At 37.7% G+C, this 24,966-nt stretch overlaps 1 protein-coding gene across 9 annotated transcripts in view; it reads right to left on the reverse strand.

The window, feature by feature from the left end:
• HELZ (helicase with zinc finger) overlaps positions 1 to 24,966 on the reverse strand; it is a 152,316-nt gene that overhangs the window by 82,064 nt on the left and 45,286 nt on the right. For 8 of the 9 annotated variants that reach the window (XM_070774251.1, XM_070774252.1, XM_070774245.1 and 5 more), the window contains 8 exons: positions 23,358 to 23,409; positions 21,917 to 21,992; positions 19,740 to 19,938; positions 19,170 to 19,277; positions 17,856 to 18,153; positions 12,443 to 12,710; positions 4,160 to 4,493; positions 3,187 to 3,317 (listed from right to left, as the gene is read on the reverse strand). In XM_070774251.1, the coding sequence (XP_070630352.1) occupies positions 3,187 to 3,317; positions 4,160 to 4,493; positions 12,443 to 12,710; positions 17,856 to 18,153; positions 19,170 to 19,277; positions 19,740 to 19,938; positions 21,917 to 21,992; positions 23,358 to 23,409 (1,466 nt within the window). The remainder of the gene's footprint in view (positions 1 to 3,186; positions 3,318 to 4,159; positions 4,494 to 12,442; positions 12,711 to 17,855; positions 18,154 to 19,169; positions 19,278 to 19,739; positions 19,939 to 21,916; positions 21,993 to 23,357; positions 23,410 to 24,966) is intronic. The other variant, XM_070774253.1, reaches the window with a different exon arrangement.

Below are 24,966 nucleotides of genomic sequence, written 5' to 3' on the forward strand. Positions count from 1 at the left end.
ACTACTTGCTTAAGGCACAGTTAGTTCAGCAAACTGCTACCTGCATCCATACTAACCACTGTGATTCTATGATGCCTCACCTCAAGAGCTCCCTTATCTGTACATGGAGATAATCACATTCCATCAGATAGATATTTTAAAGATGAAATGAGATAATGCATGCAAGCTGTTAAGAAAAACAGTTGAGCAACAAGTGCAAAATTAATGCTGACTTCTATTACTATAATATTTTCTAAAGATTTCAGAAAAATCAGATATTATTATATTATTTGACCAGAGCACACTTTTGAAAATACAAGAATGTTCTTAAAATATCCTCTCATCTCTCAAATTTGGGAACTTTAATGAGACAGATATTAGATTATCGATATATACCTAAGTAAAATCTAAGAGATTAACGATAGATTTATAGGTATAATTCTAAAATATGTTGGTATCTTTTGTTTTATTTATATTGGCCATTCTATTTGTCAATTGTTTCAGTGTAAATAAATGCTTCAGAGTAGATGAGAAATTTTATTATGTGTTGTCTCTCTAGTTTCTGGTTATGAATAATGAACATGTATAGAAAGCCAATAAGTAAAATACACTGTCTTTATTTATTGTACCACCTGCTTAATAAAGAAGAAGATTTACAATAAACATGCTGGTAAAACTTCTGATTTTCACAATTAAAAAAATGTAAAGTCTCTCCATTTACTCTTCATTTAAACGTCATTTTATTTCCTGAACCAATTTAATATTAAGTTCTTTTTTTTCCTGGTCTAATGCATTGTTATTATTAATTTATAGGCTACAGCTTCAAGAATAATTTCTAAATTTCATTTATCTTTGCATATTTCATCTTATTCCAGAAAAGATTTTAAATAGCTAACAGTTTCTTAAAACTCCTAGACTCAGATACATTTTAATTGCTTTTTAAATTATAGTGATATGAACTCTCTTCCTGCTTGAAAGTTTTCTGCTACTTGACCTTTCCTTACTGTTGCAGTTAACACCATCAGTGGTACCTGAATATACTGCTATATACAAAACATTTTTCAGAAGTGAGTATATCAAGGAAACACCTGAAAGTTTACTGGTATGGCTTCACATTTAAAATCCTAATTTTCTTCTTTAAACATGATATTCTTATTAACTTAAATGTATCATATATTAATAATGTGCAAGGCCATGCTGGAGACTCAAAGAGAAATAAGATATAGTCTCTTCTAAAAAGATCAGAGTCTAATGAGAACAGAAATGTATACAACTGAAAAAATTAACGTTGGAGAAATTATGCTTGAAAGCACAAAACTGACTGAAACAAGCACGTAGTAGGCATCAGTAAGTATCTGCTGAAATACTGAAATGGAAAGGTCAGGTTCATTTTCTTTAGGAGAGAGCACTTAAGCTGAACTAAATCTTAAAGGACAGACAGATTCTCTAATAGAGCAATACTGGGCAAAGATGGTTTCAGGGAGGAAAAAAAGCAGAGCTAGAACACAGGGCTGGGGAGGGGGAAACATAGAGTTTAATGAGCATGAAGTCTCAGTTTTACAAGGTGAGAAAGTTCTGGAGATTATAAACACTGTGAATATAGTTAGCACTCTTGAACTATACACTTAAAAATGGTTAAGATAAGTCTTACGTAGATTTTACCAGTTTTTTTTTTTTAAGGTCTTTTTTTTAAAGATAAGGAAGCAAGTAAGTGCAGGGCAAACTGAACAAACATCAAGGTAATTCAATATGGCTAGTACATGAGGATTTAGAGGAAGAAAGGGAGAGTAAAGTAGGAAAAACTGTAAGAAATCTGAAAAGATACTGTTGGAAAGCACTGTCGATGAGACACATAATCAAAGTTTTGTATTAGGATGTTCAGATTTTATCTACATATGAAGGAGATGCCTTCAGGGGTGTGTATGTAATGAAATGAAATGATTATTTTAGCAAAACAACTTTGGAAGAAAGAAATATGTGGGTTAGCCCACAGAACTAGCGGGACTGACGATCAGCTTGAAGACTACCAAAATAGTGCAGCTCTAAATATGCACTGGTCTACGGACAGAGAGGAGAAAGGATGCAGAGAAGCCAATCACATGAGAGCTAGAAAGGTAAGATGTCAGGGGTTTTTACAACTGGCAGATCTCTGACTGCTCTCAGGAGAGTGAGAAAGTAGAGAACAGAGATTACAGGATGGGTAAATAAGAATGCCAGAACCAGGCTGATTGTTTCCACTCAAGAATGTTGGCGATAAAAAGAAACACAGGGAAGGGGTAGCAGGAGTCAGTGAGAGCAGGGAGAAGTGACGTGGATTTTGTGCCGTAAGGTGTATTTTGCTTTTTTCTGTTTTTAGGACCAGAAGAGACGAATGTGAGGGGAAATGATGTAAGTCACGTCTAGGCCTGGCCCATACAAACCTCCCCCGTGATCCTCTTTGCTCATGCTTCCCTGTCTGCCAGCTCCTGTCAACACTGAGGGTGACCTTGGAAATCACTTATTAAAGATAACCAGAGCCTCTGTCAGAGACGGAGCAGGGCCCCCTCCCATGGCTGGATTGACACAAGTGATGAAAAAAATAACCCATTTTGTATAGCCACTGAGATTTTAAAGAAACGTGGAGTGAGCTGAGCCTGGGTGGGGGCTAAGAGGATAAACCAGGGAGAGAGTGAAAAGAAGATGCAGGCATAGGGCATCCACTGCAGTCCATCTGGAGACAAACAGAAGGGTCATATTTAATTACATGTAACAATGTGTAAAGAGAGTTAAGCAGAAAAATATTTACACAATGATTAATTTTATAGCATCTTCTATAATACATCCTCCATTTTTTCTTAAATTACAAAAATGTATTTCATATTCAAAAATCATTTTATATTAATTCTTTGAACTACTTTTAAAAAGGCCCTGGATTTCCTATTCAACCTCTACTCAGAAATATTCCTAAATTGCGTGGCATCAATCAATCAAATTACATCTGTTGAGAAAAGCAAAAGAACTCATTAAGACTCTGAGGGAAAGTGAAGAGAACAGATGAGGAACTTCAAATGCTTTATTCTAAGCGTTTCTGCACTCTCTTTTCTCAACTAAGAACATGTCTCTTGAAGAATATATGGAAATTTTCTTACAAACATGCTTGAGTTACTTGATACAGATATTCAGTTTAATATTAACATAACCTCCTGAACGAGGTATCGCTTACTGTACCTGTTGGGACTCCAAGGTATGGTTGGAGCCATAGTGATGTCTGGAAACAAAACCCCATTGTCCTTGACCCTGTCTAGCGCATAATGCATTTCACAGAGGGGTAATCGATTTAACTGAAACTGGAGTTCAACCTGAAATACAAAAAAAAAAGGTTCTTTAAAAAGCATTAAGGTAAACACCGATATTTTTCAGTTTGCTAGAATGCTCTGTGGAGATAACCTTTGACAGGAGCCAAGTTTAGAGATGCCTTTAAAGTGTCATCATTGTCTAATCATAATTATTTATGTGTAATATTTGCTTTATTTAGTACCAGGCACTGTTATATTCACTTCACATAGCACCAATGATGTGTATACTATGATTAACCTCATTTGTCAACTAAAGAAACTGAGGCACTTAATTACTTAATCATTAAATAAAGGCTATCTGATTCCACCATTTCTATGAAGAATATACTTGGCAAAATTAGTAGAACATCTCTGAAATACCATCTCTCAAGGATTAAAACCAACCCTATGACACTGTATTGATTTACTATGAACGAATAATATTCACCAAATGCTATATTTAGATATAAAAAAAAAGCAGCTTTCCACTTAAATATGGCAGACAGACTGAGCAGAGTTCACCTAAAAATCCATAAAGACACAAAGCACGAGAGCAGATACAACTTCAGATAAGAACGGCCCCAGGACCTAGCTCAGTTTCTCTTTAAACTGCTTTTCCATTGCTAATTTAAAACAGAAATCAGAAAGCTTGACCATGTATAAAAATGAAACATTTCAGATTGTACTTAAAGAAAATCGATTTTTCTCTGAAAGTCACCAAAGGTCTGATTCTCCACCCACCAGAATTAATACTCCAAGACAGCTGTACTTCTCGCTGCAGCAGAGAAAGGGAAATCAAACCAGAAGAAGAGTATCAGCTAACAAGGAGACCAACCACAGAGAAGTCGCCACTCCTCGAAACATACCTGTGTGTCGTAATCAGGCCGAAGATTAAGTTCTTCACAGCATTCCCTGGATATCCTTAAAAATATATATTCTTTTGTTTTTTCTTCAATAGTAGCTTCATAAACCTTCTCTTTGGTTCCCTGGGTCTGTACTAACTTTTCTTTAGGGACTGGTAATAAATAAACAGCATTGACTTTGGTCATCACCAGCCGTCCAGCCAAAGTATCTTCAGAAAGAGTTTCAGTAAGCTTAAAGCGACCAAAAAGTTGTCCATTCTGAGCGTACTTTGCACCTCCAGAAACTCCAGTGAGCATGAAGCTTGCTAGAATCTGCAACTGCACTTTAAGATTGAACCTAAATCAGAAGTAGAAAAATGAGTTTAAATTTTTTACATTTAAACATTTTTATATTCAAAACATTAAAACTAAATAAAAGAATAAAACAAAATAAAAATAAACAGAAAAATTAAAACTTAATTATCCATTACACTTTGCTGAGCTACAAATTATATATACTTTCTTTCTGTCTTTAACCCAAGCTGGAAACAGCAAAACTTTAAGTGAATGAATAAACTCTGCATGTTTACAAAAATGCATGGTTAGTTGTATTGAATACACATGTTTTTAAATCTGAGCATTTAATATGAAGCTAAGATAGATTTTTTTTTAATAAAATGAAACGTCACATACTATTTAATGTGAAAGCCTGTTTGAATACACCAGTAAGACAATCAAGACTTTAAAATCACCTAAGCCAGAATGAAATGTATGTGTTGAAACTACAACAGACTTTGATTAAACTGATGCTAAGTAGTTCTTACTGAAAGAGTCTAACCATAAAATTTCACTTCCAGTACTGTTAATGAATAACATCCAGAATACATTTCTGCTCACACCTACACCGAGGCAGATCTCATGCCCAAATCTATCTTATCCCCCATTCCCACTCCATGCGCACATATGAGCATGAAAGAGAACATGTGTGTGCAAGACGCACACAGAGGCAAAATTAACCCACAGGCAAGAAAGACGAAGGGAAAGAAAGATTCAAATTAATTAACAGCTCTTCTTTGCCATTCTGAAATGATGCTGTGAGAGAGAAGACAAAGTGTTAACAATAGGAACATTTTCTTTTTCTTAGTAAGGTTTAAAAATTTACTTGTTTTATAATCTATACACCCATTTGTGGAAAGGCTACTTTTTAGTGGTGGTATGGAACTGTTTGCTGTTCAGGTCTTCTTTTGGATACATGATGTCCAGAATGTCTTATAAATTCTTGAAGAAAAAGAAAGAAATATCCTTTTCCAAAACATTATACATTTCACTATACAAAAACATCTGTATTGTTTACAATATTAGGAAATCAATTCTAATTAAAATATATTAAAATTCTGAATTTCCATTTATACACTTTAAAGTTAGAAAACTGTAGTTAGAGAAGTATTTAAACAGCAATAATAAAATATTTAAGAAAAATAAAACAGCTATTTATGTACGTAGTAAGTCACAGTATTTATAAGCTCCATTATAAGTTATTTTAAAATACACTTACAATATACTCAAAGCTACAAAAAATACATAAAAATGTTTTATTATAAATATAAATTTAATATTTAGTAACATGGCTTTCTTCAGGATCAGATGAATTCTAGCAGTACTTGCTGAGTGTGTGATCATACACATGTACACGTAATGCATGGGATTCCTGAAAGCCATATTCTATTTCTCTCACTCTCTACGCACCATTCCACTAGATCCAAACTAGAAAAGTAGGGTATAATTTAAAGAAATAGACTGCATGTTATCCAGATACATTTGACTCTTTGAAGACCGGAATGTGCACTGAAGATTCATATAAAAATACGTCACAAAGTGAAAGTGAGACAAAAGTGTGCCACCCTGCCCAGCTTACACACAATCCCCGTTCACCTCCCTTAAAAACAAGGCAGAACAGAGCACAAGCTTTATAAAAGAACAGGAACCCTTAGGTTATTCATGTTTTTTCATATAAAGTTAAATTTTTACTTTGCTTTTATCATCCGTATAACTGAGATGTGTGAACATTAGAACTTCCTCAGAGAAGAGATTCCTTACAGCCCATTCTTCACTCACAAATGACCTCTATGTTGCCAAAGGTGATGAACACATTTCTGACTTTGTTTCTCATTATCACTACTTTGCAACCACTTTCCGTTTCTTTTAAACTGCTTCTCCCACTGGCTTCTGTCCAGTCATACTCTCCAGAGTTCCCTTCCTGCCCTTCTGCCTGATCCTCGATCTCCCAACTAGGCACCACCCACCCTGCCCTCTTCTTGTGTTGTCTGAGGTCATCCTCTCACCAACCAAGGTCATCCTCTCCAAGATGTCTCAGCCCAGGGCTGTAAACCCAACTGCCAAATACGCACCCTGGATTACGTGCTCTGCAAACTCAGTGCAAACAGAAGAGACTCTGCACCCAACCTCCCTGCATGCTTCCATACACCAACCCTCCCATGTGTCACACAGCCCAGATAAGGTTACTGTTTACCTAGCTGCTGCTGCTAAGTTGCTTCAGTCGTGTCCAACTCTGTGCAACCCCACAGATGGCAGCCCACCAGGCTCCCCCGTGCCTGGGATTCTCCAGGCAAGAACACTGGAGTGGGTTGCCATTTCCTTCTCCAGTGCATGAAAGTGAAAAGTGAAAATGAAGGTGCTCAGTCGTGTCTGACTCCTAGTGACCCCATGGACTGCAGCCTACCAGGCTCCTCACTCCACGGGATTCTCCAGGCAAGAGTACTGGAGTGGGGTGCCATTGCCCTCTCCATTTACCTAGGGTCCCAGTCAAAAGTTGTCCTTGACTTTGTCTCTATCACTAACCTTCATTCCCCACCACATAATCACCAGGCCCTGTTATTTCCTCTTCTTCCTAATCATCTGCATGTCAGCATTTCTAACCTGGATGACTGTAACAAACTCCTTCCATAACTTCTGGCTTCAAATCTATTCTCTAAACCACCACTGGAGAATCTCTGTAAAATGCAAGTCTGATGATACACAGCTCTGTGGGTAAAGTTTAAACAGCTTTCTATCTCACCAACCCCACTCCACCACACAGCACCCTCCATGAAAATTACGATGACCTACTTGCAGTTTCCCCCAAAACTCTATGCTCTAATTCTCATATCCTGCTTCTTCAAACTAAGTACCTTTGTCCTACTTTGCCACCTGACAATTCTGCTTTTCAAAATTCAGCTTAAATGCCAGCTAGTCCAGAAAGCAGACTTGAAAGGCCATTTAAGCTTTGGGGGGACAAGGAAACATAACTTGTTTGCATTAGAATCAGCAAAGACCAGCCTAGAACCTGACACTTTGAATACTCAGTAATTTTGTTCACTGAATTAATTGTACATGTTTGTAATAATCTGACTTTTTCCAAGGCACCATATTCCCATTTCAACTACTTTATATTATTCTCTAACAAATTCTTACAACCGTATGATATTTTCTCAACTAACTTGGGTAATATTTAAAGTCTTACTGTTACACCTGTTTTAGAATCTGCCATCCCAAAACACTTGGTCACAACTTAGGCATGAAAAATTAATCTCACAGTTTTAAAGCAGTGAGAGGGTTCTTTTATGACACTCAATTGTGCCCTGCAACAAAACTCTTAAGGCAGAGGCACTGGAAAATAAAAGTACTAAGAAAATAAAAGTACTAAGCTCCTCCCACAAAAGACTCACTGTTATGTTCAAGAAGAAAACATCAGAGACCTTCTCAAAGTAACAGTTACCAATACTTAATTTTTCTAAAAGGTTAATAGGCTGAAACTAAAAAGACATTAGTAAGTTTTAAGTATTTTAAATAACATGCATTTTTGAGATTTAATAACTCAAATACCTAGAGTATAAAATACATCCTATAATTAGCAAAGATATTTCCACTGTTACACGCCACACTTTGAAATCAACTTTAAAGCTTACAGAATTTCTAACATTTTTGGAAGTGGCAGAAGAGTAGCCCATGGAAGTAAATTAACCCAGAATATTCACTGGAAGGACTGATGGTGAAGCTGAAGCTCCAATACTTTGGCCACCTTATAAGAAGAGCCGACTCATGAGAAAAGACCCTAAGGCTGGCAAAGACTGAAGGCAAAAGGAGAAGGGGGTGACAGAGGATGAGATCGATAGATGGGATCACTGACTCAATGGACATGAGTCTGAGCAAACTCCAGGAGACAGTGAAGGACAGGGAAGCCTGGTGTGCTGGGGTAGCAAAGAGTCAGACACAACTTAGCGACTAAACAAGAAGATAAAAGATATATGGTTCCATCAGTGTTAAAAATAGTTAAACCTCTTGAAAAAGTCACTCAGTCGTGTCTGACTCTTTGCGACCCCATGGACTATACAGTCCATGGAATTCTCCAGGCCAGAATACTGGAATGTATAGCTGTTCCCTTCTCCAAGGGATCTTCCCAACTCAGGAATTGAATCCAGGTCTCCCGCATTTCAGGCGGATTCTTTACTGTCTGAACCACTAGAGAAGCCCTCTTGAGTGTAACTTAAAAAAAACTTCAAAGCTATAGTGAATTTCCTTTTGTGCAGTTGCTGACTAAATAAATGACAACGAAAGTCAACCAAGGTCATATGTCAAAAAACACCTGGGGCTCCTGAGGCCAAGCCAGGCTGAACCAGTAGAGGCCTGAACCACTGCAACACAATGCCCCAGCGAGCAACATGCAGCAGGCCTGTTCTGCCGGCTGTCAGCGTTCCCAACACCTCGATCCAGCAGGCCATGACACACTCTGATGCACATGCACACAGCAGCTTCAGCCAAAGCCAATTTCTTTTGAAAATGTTTATCTTAGAATGAAACTGATTTCACTTCAAGGTGGAATCATTATGGAATGCAGAGCAATATGTAGCTGAGGACAAGAGAAGTTAAAAAGAAAATCTTGAAAGAACTCAGAAGCATATTTTAAAACTTAAATGAAATGCAGCATTATTCTTATCAACTCCAAACATCTCACACTAAAAATTAACATAAAAAGAAATCTTAATATCTGGACTGCTTTGAAAAAAATTATCTCTTAAAAAAATTAAAAAAAATATATATACACCTATCAAATTCAGCCTCAAGTCAAAATACATTTTGTCTAATCTTGAGAGGCTTCATTCAACCTATTTTCAAAAAGGGAATTCTAAGGTGATCATGTAAAAAGCACAGGCATAGGTCGTTTTACTGCACTTTATGGTCCTTTGCAGATATTGCTTTTGTTTCATTTTTTTTTTTCTAAACAAACTGAACGTCTACGGTACCCCTAAGTCAAGCAAGGTTATGGGCACCATTTTTCCAGCAACTGTTTATTACATATCTCTGTGTAACATTTTGGTAGCTGTCACAGTATTTCAAGCTTTTCCACTATAACTACATGTGTGGTGGTGATCTTTGATGTTACTACTTTAACTGTTTTGGGATGCCACGAAATGTACCCATTCAAGACAACAAACAGTTGACAAATGCGTGTGTTCTGACCACCCCACACCTGGCCATTCCCCCCTCTCTCTTGCTCTCCTCAGGCCCCCTACTCCCTGACACACAACAATAATGAAATTAGGCCAATTAATAACCCTATAATCAGCCTCAAGTGAAAGGAAGAGTCACGTCTCTCACTTTAAATCAAAAGCTAGAAATGATTCATAAGCTTAATGAAGAAAGCCTGTTGAAGCTAAGACAGGCCAAAAGTTAGGCCTTTTGCACCAGTCAGCCAAAGTTGTGAAAGTGGAGGAAAAGTTCTTGAAGGAAATTAGAAATTATGTTTCAGTGAACACACAAATGGTAAGAATGAAAAACAGCTTTATTGCTGATACGTAGAAAATTTTAGTTGTTTGGATACGTGATACCAGCCACAACACTCCCTTCAACCAAAGCCTCATCCAGAATAAGCCCTGACAATTATATACAGGCTGAGAGAGGAACTCCCATGGACAGCAAGGAGATCCAACCAGTCCATCTTAAAGGAAATGAGTCCTGAATATTCATTGGAAGGACTGATGCTGAAGCTGAAACTCCAATACTTTGGCCACCTGATGCGAAGAACTGACTCATTTGAAAAGACCCTGATGCTGGGAAAGATTGAAGGCAGGAGAAGGGGACGACAGAGGATGAGATGGTTGGATGGCATCACCGACTCAATGGACATGAGTTTGAGTAAACTCCGGGAGTTGGTGATGGACAGGGAGGCCTGGCGTGCTGCAGTCTGAGGAGTCGCAAAGAGCTGGGCACGACTGAGGAACTGAACTGAACTGAATTGAGAGAGGGAGGAAATCACAGAAGAAAACCTGGAAGCTAGCAGAGTTTGGTTCATGAGGTTTAAGAAAGAAACCATCTCTAACGTAAACGTACAAGGTAAAGCAGCAAACGCTGATATAAAGGCTGTAACAAGTCACCCAGAAGATGGAGCTCAGATAATTAATGCAGGTGACTGCACCAACCAGCAGACTCTCAGTGTAGATGGAACAGCCTTCTCTCAGAAGGAGACTCTGCCTGGGACTATAGAGTCAGAGAGAAGTCCATGCCTGGCTTCAAAGAGCAGGCTGAATCTCATTATGGGCTAACACATTTGATGGCTTTAAGTTGAAGCCAATGTTCACTTATCATTCCAAAAACCCTAAGGCCCTTAAGAATTATGCTAAATCTACTCCACCTATGCTCTATAAATGGGACAACAAAGCCTGAATGATGGCACATATGTTTACAATATAGTTTACTAAATACTTTAAGCCCACTGTTGAGATCTGCTCAGCAAACAGGATTCCTTTCAAAATACTACTGCTCACTGACAATGCACCTGGTCACCCGAGGTCTGATGGAGATGAACAACACGACTAATGCTGATCCATTCTGCCAACACAGATCCATTCTAAAGCTCATGGATCAAGGAGTAATTTCGACTTCCAAGTCTCACTCTTTAAGAAATACATTCTGGGAGGTTAAGGCTGCCATAGACAGTGACTCCTTGACAGATCTCAGCAAAATAAACTGGAAACCTGTCAAGGATTCACCATCCTGGATGCCATTAAGCAAATTCACGATTCATGGGAAGAGGTCAAAATGTCAGCATCAGTCACAGTCTTGTTGGGATGACTGAGAGGTTGACGACTGATGACTGAGGGGTTCAAGACTTCAGTGGAGGAAGGGGCTGCAGATGTGGTAGTAACAGCAAGGAAAGAAGAAGTGGAGCCTGAAGACATGACTGAACTGCTGCAAACTGTGATAAAACTTTAACAGCTGGGAGTTGCTTTTTATGGACGAGCAAAGAAAGTGGTTTAAGATGGAATCTACACCTGGTGAAGAGGCTGTGAAGACTGTTAAAATGACAACAGAGGATTTAGAATATGACATAAACTCAGCTGATAAAGCAGTGGCAGGGTCTGAGAGGACTAACTCCAATTTTGAAAGTTCTAACTGTGGATAAAATGCTGTCGAAAAGCACTGCATGCTCCAGAGAAATTGTTCATGAAAGGAAGAGTTAACTGATGCAGCAAACTTCACTGTTGCCTTTTAAGAAATTGCCACAGCCACCCGAACCTTCAGCAACCACCACCCTGACCCGTCAGCAGCCATCAGCACTTGACGCAAGACCCCCAGAGCAAAAAAGACGACGACCTGCCAGATGGTCAGCAATTTTTAGCAATAAAGGATTTTTACTTATGATATGTTATTTTTTTTAGACATAATGCTATTTAACTTAATAGCCTACAGAATAGTGTGGGCTAACTACACTAACTCTTATGCGCACTGGGAAACCAACAAATCCACGTGACTGGTGTTACTGCAATATTCACTTTACTGCGGAGGCCTGGAACTGAACCTGCACTCTCTCTGAGGTGTTCCTACACAGTTCAACCCTTACAAGTAAAATGTAAGAAACCAGTATGAATTCCCTCGATACGATCTCATGATTACTTTTCAAAATATGTGGTCTCTTTCAGTTTTTGTACATTTTTCAAAAAATAATCATTGAGTGTTTGCTCTACCACTGAGAGGAAGCTCCTGAAGAGCAAGGACCATGTATGCGCTCATACTCCCAGAACACGCAGAGTCATGTGGAGCGCAAAGAGGCACTGAACACGAGACGCCACGGTGAGCACAGTGCTTGCCTGGAGAGGCTCACGCACAGTGCTAAAGAACAGCTACTGAGTAACAGCCAGTTCACCACCTGACTTCATTAAGGCACCCCTCCTTAATTTAAATATGAACAATACCATCCAAAGGGGAGATTTTGAAAAAGAAAGAAAGAAAAGTGTTTCTAAAGTAACTTACTTGCTGACTTCCTTATACTGGGCTATCTCCTCAATATAAAGAAGGTCATGCAACCGTGACTGATAGTTGGTCTTGGTCAATGATTTGTCTAAAACGGACTGGGTAAACAGCTGGTCAGCAGAGAGAGGAATTTGGTATCTGATAAGAAGGCTCTTCTCCAAATCAGTAGTTTCATTAGGTTCAAAATCTACAATAGTCTTAGAAGAAGAATCCCAACGTTTAGCTGTAGTTACTAGCTGTTGTTTTGCATGCATCAGGTACTCAAGATCTAAACGGAAACAAAAAACACATTTATAAAGGAACACAACATTAAAATTCTCAAGTAATACATTATGCATTTTGGTATGAGAATTTTATATGCTAGAGCTAAAGTTCTTAAAAATGAAACAGTACAAAACCCCATTTGACAGAGTATTTTTCCCACATCAGAAATCTTTTTTTTTTTGGTCTAGATTAACAAAATAACATAAATTGGAATACATGTAAAAAATATTCTTCTCTACCTCAGGCTGGGACACACCAGAAATAGTTATTAACATTTTAAAAATACAGAGCAGAATTTAGAATTTAACTCTTCAGTGAAGAGAAATCTGATCTGCAGAAAGAAAGCATGGTAAATCTTTCATAAGACAAATTTTTATTAGGTGATAATCACTTTTCTCCTCCTACCAGCAATACCTGCCCCACTATAGAAAAAGATTAGAAAACTGTGAGAGGTTAAATCTTGTGTGGTAAAGCACAGTGAAACCCTCTGAAAATCAATCTACAACAAACAAAAACCTTTTGTGTCTTTTTCCCACATTAAACTGCACATTAAATCATGGTATAATGTACTATTCAAATGCCATTTCAGAAAAATCCAGTTTAGTCTCAGTTAAATTGCACGGTGACTAGGGCACAATGTAAAAATGAACGGCTGTTCGAGGTCGCCAGCTCTAGGGAGAATGCAGCACAGGGCAAAATGTGTCGCAACGTAACTCTGAGCCTGTCAGGCTCCCTGTGTGTGCGTCTCAGCCGTCTGCTGGGTGGGACGCAGACACCTTCACTGTGAAACCTGACCAACTCACTGGGCTAAGACCCAGTTTTTATATAATATAATTGGAAAGATGGTCTTGCAACTTATTAAAATTTCAGGAAGAAATAATAACAAGTTTAAACAGAGATTAGTCTCCAAAGTACAAAGTTAACCTGTGCTATCTATGAAATGACAGCAGACTGTATAATTGTCTTGTATTGCTTAGTGAGAGCTTTTACTATATTAAAATGCTATATATAAATTATAAACATGTAAGTATAATCCTCCTCCAAGAGAAATTTCTCAATATTAGAAAATAGTTCATCCTAATTATCTTTAAAGATTAAAATGGAAAAGTCCTAATTTCTAGTCTCTGTTCCTTGGAACCAAGTTTTCTTATTCACCAAACAGCGACATAAACACTAGTATAACCATCAGGATACAAAGATGGTTTTCTCATGGAAATTTTGCATTTTAAAAATACTCTGGAAGAGACAATGACGGTCAGTTTTTGCAATAGCCGCAAAAGCAAAAGTTTCATAAAGTAAACTAACTGCATTTTCATCCTAAATCACTCTAATATTGGGCCTTTCCTACTCATTCATTAGAGCACAGCTATAAAAGATATTTAAATTATACAAATGCCAACATTCCTAAAACAAGACTATTCCATGTCACTAAAGATCAAATACTATTAACCAAATAGCAATAATGTACTTACTTTTCTTCCTTAATCAAAAGTCAAAAGGAGAAATACAAATGGCACAGTGACAACCCAAATAACCAGCCCTCAAAAAAAACAAACTAAACTCTGCGTAGTGCTGAGCAATTCAGTATATAATAAAAGGATGTGTATTCTTTTGGCATAGGGAAATTATACTTCATAAATTTATTTTAAATAAGGAATGGATTCAGACTATATTCCCATTCTTTAAGAAGTCACTATTCTTCACATTTAAGTAACTAGGATAAAAACAAAACTAAAATGGTACAACTTTCCTCTAAAAAAAACCTTTTGTATTACCTATTTAATATATAAAGCAAATTATACAGAAAATCATTCCACCCTGGGCTAAAAGTATTCAGGCTTTTTGGTAAAAGTGCCGTGAGAAATAGTATTTGTTTTTCTCATTTTATCTATTTAGTGCCATGATTTTATGAAAGTTTTAAAATGAGTATCTTCAGCAGGAAGATACAAGAATTTCAAAACAAATCCAAAACAATGTTAACTTTTATTCCCTCTTTTTACTAACTGGAAATACAATACAGAAGAGAGGAGAACTAGGGAAGCAGAAAGAACAATCTTGAGAAAATCCTCGCGTGCCGGCATCAGATAAAGTCGACAAACAATGGATCTCGGCCATTAACTCAGGTGTCCAGTATGAGCCGGGCCAGCGACTACTGAGGAGTCTCCTGCAAGAACCACTTCTGCTTCCCTAGTCATGTTGGTCTTGAAACAAAATTCTGCCTCCAGTCCTCTCAGCAGTAAAAAGCTTCTTTAAATTAAACTTGTTTAATTTCCATTTAATGACCTTTAAAGGCCATTAGGTACTAAGAGCTCCTCTTCAAACAGGAAGAAGCTGAGGCTCCCCCTGGGGACGCTGGACACAACCACTCCTGGGGCTCATTTCATCCCATGTGCACACACACGCACACCTGCCAACATCTAACCCAGGTGTGTGCAGCACCCAGGGGGGCCTGAACCAGTTCATTCTCGATAATTAAGTACTTTTCTTCAATCTGCTGCTGCTGCGGTGCTTCAGTCGTGTCCGACTCTGTGCGGCCCCACAGACGGCAGTCCACCAGGCTCCGCCGTCCCTGGGATTCTCCAGGCAAGAACACTGAAGTGGGTTGCCATTTCCTTCTCCAATGCATGAAAAGTGAAGAGTGAAAGTGAAGTCACTCAGTCATGTCCGACTCGATGCGACCCCATGGACTGCAGCCTACCAGGCTCCTCCGCCCATGGGATTTTCCAGGCAAGAGTACTGGAGTGGGTTGCCATTGCCTTCTCCGTTTCTTTAATCTAGATCGGGCTAAAAAAAAGAAAGCAATTCTGGGAAGATGAAACGTGAACAGGTTAGAATCAATATTCATAAAATCACTTAGGAAGAGTTTAATGCTGCCTTATTAACCAACTTCTATAATAATACACCTGAAATCCTGACAAATTATAAACCTATGGAACTTGTTACCCTGAGATATGATGGGTAGAAGCTACACAAGTATTTTAAGAGAAATTCATAAGAAAAACTTAAAGATAGTTAGAACATACCTAATTTCCTGAAGATAGCATAAGGGAAGAACTGCTACTATCAAAAATAGAATTCAAGGCTGGAGTCAACCAGTGGGACGCAAGATTTGCTACCCAACGTCCCTCACCCCTCTGATTACTGTGAACAGCAAATGCTCTCATTTCAGCCGTATAGTTACTATTCTAGTAAAGTATCCAAAGGGTTGGTCCGTTTTCTCTTGAAGTATGTAGTACAGCAGACTTGCAAAATTATCCTTAACAAAACCTGGACAGTGGGTAAGATAAGAAGTAAGGAGGAAAAAATCCAGAGTTCTTTGCACTCAGCACAAGGGGCGAAGGGGTTTAACATAAATGCATGTTAAACGTGGAATTTATTAAAAACAAGTATATTTATCTAGTTCTTAAAAAGAATGAGATGAAATGATTCCTAATTCCAGAACCGGACACAACACTCTTCGTTAGAAAACATCTGGGTCTGTGGCTTTAATAAAACAAAATCCCAAAGGAAACCCACACTAGGATTTCAGCTATCCTTTCCAACATCATTCCTTTCACTAAGACAGCTACACAGAGGTAAGATGAACATTTCTTAGCTTATGTATGTTGTCTGTTCTCTTAATGAGGCTAATGAAAAGTTAAAACAGTGGAGTAACAACACAGGAGCACCTCACACTTTTTACATGCTTCTACTCAGTTATATTTAGTATTTATTGACAATTAAACTATTTTGAAATCTATTTTTCTATTAATTTTCCTACAGTTTTAAATTTTAAAATTTATTTTTAATTATTTTTAATAATTTTAAAATCTATTTTTATATTAAATTTCCTATAATTTTCTATTATATATTTATATATGTATAATTATGTGTGTGTGTGTGTATATTATATATATAAACATGTCTTTAATTTACCAACAACTTTGACAGCTGGAGATAATTTTTAAGACATACTAACTTTTAATGCTAATGTTAATATATATTGCTAGACTGAAAGTAATGAATAATATCAAGTTTTCAAATTTAAATGTAAGAATTAATTTCCAACATATAGCTTCCAGATATTCAAAGCAGAATTCCAAATCAATTTTGTTAAGCAAAAATCTTTCATTACTTAAAGTTGAGGTATAAAGTGTATAAAACAGTTTGTGTTCTAAGCAAGGGGAAAAGTCACTAACTTTCTTTTTCTGTAAATGTCCTTTTCCACAAATTTGTGAGAAGCACATCTTTAACCACTCCCCTCCACAAATTTTTTTTAATTCATATGGGGCTTCCCTGGTGGCTCAGCAGTAAAGAATCCACCTGCAATGCAGAAGATGTGGGTTCAATCCCTGAGTCAGGAAGATCCCCTGGAAAAGGAAATGGCCACCCACTCCAGGATTCATGCCTGGGAAATCCCCAGACAGAGGAGCCTGGGGGGCTACGGTCCACAGGATCTCAAAAAGTCAGACACGACTTAGTGACTAAACCACCACCAAATCCAACCAAGAGCCAAAGAAATGTAGACTAACACGCCCTTCCCTTATCCAGCTGGATCTTGGCATAAAATTTAAGTTGAGGCAGTAATAGACAATTTACACAGTAAATCATCATCTCCACAGGTGCCTACATATTGAAACCAGGACCTCTTCCCAAGACTACGAAGCAGATCCTAGTAAAGGCACCTTGGTCTCCTTTATACTAGTGAAATCAACTTATGAAAGCTAGTATTTAGGACTTTTCTTCCACAGGTAATGTACTACTATGAACAAAGTTAACTGGACCGTCAGTAGAACATGGAAATAGACACTGTAGGTGTATTCACAATTACCATTAAAATTATATTCTACCCAAATTAATACTGAAAGGTTTTACTGTGCTGAATAAAATCAACCAATGAAGTTGGCAGACCAAAAAGAGACCTGATCACCTACTCATACCAGTCTGGGGAACCTCAAAGCAAGCTTTGCCTGATGACTGTATAAAGTGACCAGGGTATAATGCAAACATTCTAATTCCATCACACAGTCAATGAGTCAAAGAACTTGGGATCTTTTTCCTTCCTATTCCCTTCCTATCCATGGAATATTTAGGGGCCAATACATATCTTTTAATGTTGTTATAGTGCCTTTTAATACATAGTATCAGGGGGAAAAAGTCTAAATATTACCTTCTGTAGAAGCTGCATCAATCATTACTCTTTGCATGAGTACTGGTTCCAATCCAAAGTCGAAAACTATGGTTTGGCGAAAAGTTCCAAATATTTCTGTGTTAAATGCTATCCCGACTTTATACACGTAATGATCTAATCCATTTGGGGCCATCTTCCCTCCTATCCATTCTTGACAGTTTTCTGGGACTTCTTGTGATACCTGGGTAGTACTATCTCCGGCAGATATTGCAATGATACTAAAATGAGGACGATGAGCATCATAAAGCAATGCTACACGACACAGCATTCTTGCAGGCTACAAGGAAGTTAAAATAATTCATTGAGTACAAGGGGTTGAAAAATCCAGTTGTAATTGGGCTCTTCAATGAAAATATTTCCATAAGGGACTTTTACTTTCCCATGCTTCTAAGATACTATATTAAAAATACAAATTGTACTCATAAGCCATTTAAGAAAAAAAATCAGAATGGTTAAAAAAAATCGTTTGTTAAAATGATATATTTATGATGTCAATTATATCTCAATAAGGTTGCCATTTCTAAAAACGATATATTCACACTACATTTCTAGCCTCCCTGCTTTCTGCGATACATTCATCCTTCACTGTGTCAAACGCTTTCACCCTGTACCACCATCACCTCCAATTTTCCATCCCTTGGCCTCAAGTAAAAAGTCTTCACAGGAGAGCAATTACTTCTGAAAGCACTTGATCGGGTTCACGGCTGAAGCCAAATGTTCCCAGACTTTTCATCCCAAGATACAGATGGTACAGTGGAGGAAACATTACAAAAAAGTACACAAAACTTTTCCACTGCACATATTAACAGAAATTGTTTACTTTGCTTCATTCTTAAACTTTAAACATTATAATTCAAGATAGGAAGCACTGCAGAAAATGCCTCAAATAAAAAATCTGTTATCACAGAGTTTGTGATTTCACAAAATCAAAAATAAAAACAAGTCGTTGTTTCAATAGTTTAGAACTGCCAGATTAAACAGTTCAACTTTTAAATACTTAACTACAAGCCATGAACCCCATCCTACGTTTCAAGTTTGGAAGACAACATGTCAAATATATCTTCATCAAATAAATAAATAAGCAAGTATCTCAGTATCTACAAAGATTTTATCTCAAAAATCTCAAAAAATATATATATATAACCTTGATGATCAAAATACAGAAATACACTTTATTATAATATAGAACCTACATAATTTTCAATGCTCTTTCAATATACACATTTAAAGGTCCATAAAACTCTAAGAAAACGGAAAGCAATTCACACTGCTTAACTGTCACAAAGCTCATACCTTACAGGTGAGAGCGAAGGTCCAGGTCTGGTGGGACTTTTTGGTGTTGACGGTGACAGACAGACCGGGGTCATGCTCCACCTTCACTCCTTCCACACACTCACTGAGCTGAAAGCAGAGAGCAAGTCCCGTTATGCTCTCATTCCTAAGAACACAGACGCTTTGGCATGGTAAATAAATGTCAACGGTAAAGATGCTGATGGAACTGTTTACAAAGCAAGGTACTTTATACATTAATTCTCAGTTATTTTTATAAGTACAAAATAAAATAAAGCTAAACTAAGAGACATAAGAAAACTAACAATAACAACAACAACAAAATGGCAGTAAAAACTCCCTGAATGAAGACAAGTTAATATAATTCCTGCAAGTCTCCAAACAAATGGCTTAGTTCTGCTCTTTATTTTAGTAAATGGGTCTACTTTTGCTACCAAAACACTTTATCAAGAATCAAGTGTTTCATAGAGGATAGGGATATAAACCAATACACAGCATGAAATAAAGTCAAGATTCAAACAAGGTCACTGTTTAAAACAAACAAACAAAAAAAATGCAGTTTATTTTCCTCACCACTTTCTCAGGAGATAATGAATTCATCCACTTTTCTATCAAGGTTTCCATGTAACTGCCTGAGAGCTGTTTATTCTCAGTTTGCTGTTTCAATTTTATCAACCGTGAAGCATATCTTTTCTGCCATTCTGCTAGTTCTTCCTGGGAATGTGCTGAAGTACACTGCGCACCATACCTACAGATTCCTTGCTCTAAAAATCTAAGTAGAACAGGAAAGACTGTTTTATCATATACTTTGTTGGACCGTTTAAAAGATAAACTTCCAGCATTTGCCCTCCGTCTCTTCAATAACAAAAACAAAACTTCATCTCCTGAAAGGGTTTGTTTATCACAGAGGAGGAAGAAGAGGTTAGAGAACATTCACAACAGTTAATGAAGCAGCAACCCCTCTCCCACCAACATGCACTGACCTCTTTCTCTGGAATAAGGGGCGACAAAGCAGAACATGTTCATAACCATCCCCACCCACAAAAATGGGCATTGAAAAGGTAGGCTCCTTCGTGATAAAACAACTCTCTTAGACAATTCCTCCTAGAGCAGTTTCTCTAAAGCAACACTGACATCGAGTGGATTAGTTTGTCAAGCACAGGTATGCCCTACTTCCTAAACTGAAAGGACCTACAGAAAATTTTCCACATCCTAGGAATTTTGTTCTGGAAAAAAATAAAATATGTCACTGAATTAACATTTCAAGACTTCTACGTTTCACCTTCAAATGTAATCCCTTCACTCTTCTCTACATTACTATTACCTATATTTCACTGAAAATACTGGACTATATTAATTTGCTTTAAGTTTTAAATAAATTAAGAATAAAAGTTTTATATAAGAATCTTAATTATTTCAATAGATTAAGTTCTTCAATGGGTAAATTCACAAATGTCCATTTTAAAGGATATATAGTTAATGATTTCTCAACATGTATGACTCAGAAAATTCAACTGACAATTCGATGGTCAAAACAGATAAAAATGCAAGACTGATCAGTAACTTTAAGTCTAAAATACTCTATGAAATAAGAGATCCAGCCAGTTTTTAAACAATTGAAACATTACAAAATTAATGAAAGATCTTCTGAGAGAAAAAAAATGAAAATCAAGTTATAAATAGCAATGGGTTAAAAAGGATGCTATGTTTTAGATAATTTTTCAATTGGAAAAATATGGACATTACAAAATACAAAATGAACCATCAAGTGGCTCATCCTACTTGAAAAGACAAGTGTGTTTAAAGCTTTTTTTTGATGATACACAAAGTATTTGAACTTAAAGTATGCTATTAAGTTCTCATATGCTTCATATAAGACATTTAAAATCGTGCATTTTTTTTCTCTTTAGTATATCTTAATGAGCCAAATATTTGTTTTCCTATTGCTTTAAATTATTTCCCTAAAGATGGAAGGCTTGATACTCTATCTGGACTACAAAATTTCTTATATGTCCTTTGCATCAGATTGTGTCCTACCTCTCTGCCACCAGAATCTTCAAATTTACCTCTCAGTTTCTTTATTTCTACTATAAAATCAAAACTACATATCAAATTTCCTTCATTATCAAAAGTAATCTAGAGTAATTAGAACTTGTATCTAAAAAACCACTAGTCACTAGTTCTTATAAAAAGAACCTTCTGATGTGACTTTAATAATTCTACCTTAACATACAATCACTAAATTTTGAAAGGTTAGCCCTTCAAATATAAACTACTCATAAATTCTATATAAGATTATATGAAGGTAATAGATTTTCTTTTTTCTTAGAAAAGTTATCAAAATAATTCAACATTTATCTATTTTATGCTCCATTTCAGTTTATATAAGGTAACTTCAGTTTAAATCATCATAATTTAGGTTAGGCAAATTTCACATAAACAAGAGACCAGTAATTAAGTCATATTATTCCAACTGGTATGACAAAAGTCTTAACAATTTCCATTTAGATCATTGTTCTTTATAATTAAAAGAAGGATCATCAATATGGTTTTGATTTTTGTTATTTAATGATAATGACCATTATGGCTTCTGTTTCAAACTGAAAATAAACCATTTTACTCAATCATTATACTTCTTCCTTCACTTCCTTTATCTTCTTTAAATTTGAATTATTTTCAAAAAGTGAAGGAAAATTAACTATCCTTTGAATAAAGATATGTCATTGGTTTAAAAAAAAAATTCACGTTACCTTTTACACAAAGTATATTCCTCGCTGCTTGTGATTCCCCTAGGTGGTGGGCGGAAATGCCAACCATTACAAGATCCTAGAGAGTAATCAGGATATAGTCTTATCATTTGAGGCTTGCTGATAATTCTGATATTTAATGTGTAAGAAATACTATTAACCCTCCATACACATCATCTCAGATGATGTAAAATGAACATGACATGCTTGTCTCTACCAAGAAGAGTAATTCACCAATCAAATGGATTAAATCAGTTAGCCACATGAAACTTAGAAACCACTGAAGGAGCAGTTACACAACCGCTAAAACAAGTCAGTGGCCCTTACTCTATCCCAGCAACCGGTGGACATACTCCAAGTGCAGTCTCTCCCCTGGCACCTAAAGGGGGATGTGTTGGCATGCTTGTCACGTCTTAGGTATGAGTTACATCTCTATTAGGAACTACTTCCAGAATCAGAAAATTATGGTCTCCTGGGAAGAGGAAATTTTGTAAAACAAATTCCAGTCCTGTATATGGAATACGTTCCACATTGCCATCCATGTTCCTTAGGGGGTGTCTGACACGTGTCGCTGCATAAAGTAATCCTTTTTTAACAATTAAAGTTCATAAAGGTGAATTCTGAGATAGGAGCTAAAAATAACACGTGTTTACTTCTGAATACAGTGAATTTTGATGCATTCAGATAAAAGGTTCCAAATAATCCAATGGAAACAAAGTGTCCAAGAAAAAAGGCTGGAGCCATCAAGGCTCAACAGCAGCAAGCCTCCAGGACCTTGAGGCCATTTCCTGCCTCCTCACAAGTCACTGTGCCCAGCCCACACCGCCGGACAAAATCCACTGAGCCAGACTGAGCTTAAAGCTATGAGTCATCCCTTTACTGTATGCGTGACTGGGAAATTACTGAACCTTAACAAACATCAGTTTCATCACCTATTAAAAAGATGGAGAAGGGCTCTAATAACTCAGTACTTGTTTTGTGAAAGCCACTGAACAGCAGACGTCACTGAGCAAACACTCAGTGAGTGCTGGCCTCTCTCCACCTTCCTCTGGGAAGAGAAGAGGAGCCCACGGACCTTACTACTGGCAGGACCATTTCCAGAAAGTAGTAACTGCACCAGCATGTGACAGAGCGTGAGAAAGGAGAAAAGATCTCCCTCCACAGATTGCTAAGAATGAGGTTTTAATTTAGAACTACATATACGGTGGAAAAGAGATGAACAGATGACTTCCGCAATTACCTCCCGCCTCCATTCCTCTATTATTCTATGAATAGGGGTTAGGGAAAAAATTGCTTTCATCCACATTTCTTAAATGAAACTTTTATATTCTCTTCTATGCTTCCACTAACCTGTACTATAACTCAGAAATGCCCTCCCATTAATCAACAAGAAGCAACGCCCACTGTAATTATAGCTACAGAGGTTGCACAGTTTAGTACTTACCCTCCTCTAAGTCTTCCACATGATATCCAGAGAGGACGTTACTAGTTGCTGTCTGCAAGTTTTCAAATGAAAGAAATTTTTATATAAGAAATAACTAGCTGATTTGAATTAAACTTGGAAAATTTCAACATTTTAAAAAGCTTGAGATGGAATATTTAGAAACTTAATAAACACTAATATTACAAGCGGTATTTTTTGCTCTTTGCGCTATGGTTCCACATTTAAATACGGAAAAGAAGTAACTGTGTGGCCCACATTAAGGAAACCGATAAAAACTCCCTACATAACAATTACCTGTGGGCAAAAGCAGCCTCGGTCCCCAGCCCTGAGCCCCAGGGAGCAGCACCCTCCCCTGTTGTGTGCACGGCTCTCTCTTCTAACATCTGGAGCAGGGCCAGTCGGGGCGGCATCACCCCCACCCCCACCCCCCCTCCATCGAGTCCAGTACCACCGCTCACTGCCTGAAATCAGCCGTTCTCCCACAGCAGAGGCCGTGGCTGAGGACCTACTCACTCTGATTTCCTCTAATGCAGACAAGTCCTCCATCTGCCCCTTTGGCTTTTACTTTACTCTAAGTAAGCTCCGTCTAATCAAGGCTATGGTTTTCCCTGTGGTCATGTATGGATGTGAGAGTTGGACTGTGAAGAAGGCTGAGCACCAAAGAATTGATGATTTTGAACTATGGTGTTGGAGAAGACTCTTGAGAGTCCCTTGGACTGCAAGGAGATCCAACCAGTCCATTCTGAAGGAGATCAGCCCTGGGATTTCTTTGGAAGGAATGTAAAGCTGAAACTCCAGTACTTTGGCCACCTCGTGCAAAGAGTTGACTCATTGGAAAAGACTCTGATGCTGGGAGGGATTGGGGGCAAGAGGAGAAGGGGACGGCAGAGGATGAGATGGCTGGATGGCATCACTGACTCGATGGACATGAGTCTGAGTGAACTCCGGGAGTTGGTGATGGACAGGGAGGCCTGGCGTGCTGCGATTCATGGGGTCGTGAAGAGTCGGACATGACTGAGCGACTGAACTGAACTGAAGTAAGCTCCACATCCCCAATTTCAACTGAGTGCCAGCTAAAGCATTTTCACTTAACGACTCTATAGCATTTTACCTGCTGGGTCCCTGTCAGCCACATACAGATCCACTGTTAACAGCCTACAACTAACTGCCTGTCTGCATTCCTGTGCCTCAGAGCATCTGGCACATAATGGATGCCCAGTAAATCTGGATGGCTGGATAGATGGGTGGATGGAAGGGTGGGTAGATGGATGGGTAACTACCCAAGCGCTTCAAACTGTAGTATGTCTAAAATAAAACTCATCAACTTTAATTTCAAATCTCATCATCCTTCAGTGCTCCTTGTCTCAAGTTAATGGATTCACCTTCCCCAAAAAGAGCCAGACTGAAATCCTGAAAGACATCTTGAACCGTCCCTTTTCTGTTCTGCTCTGAAAAGTGAAAGTGAAAGTGAAGTCGCTCTTTTGTGTCTGATTCTTTGGGACCCCACGGACTGTAGACTACCAGGCTCCTCTGTCCAAAGGATTTTCCAGGCAATAGTCCTGGAGTGGACTGCCATTTCCTTCTCCAGGGGATCTTCCCAACCCAGGGA

This window comes from Bos indicus, chromosome 19 (genome assembly GCF_029378745.1).
Source record: "Bos indicus isolate NIAB-ARS_2022 breed Sahiwal x Tharparkar chromosome 19, NIAB-ARS_B.indTharparkar_mat_pri_1.0, whole genome shotgun sequence".
Classification (NCBI taxonomy): domain Eukaryota; kingdom Metazoa; phylum Chordata; class Mammalia; order Artiodactyla; family Bovidae; genus Bos; species Bos indicus.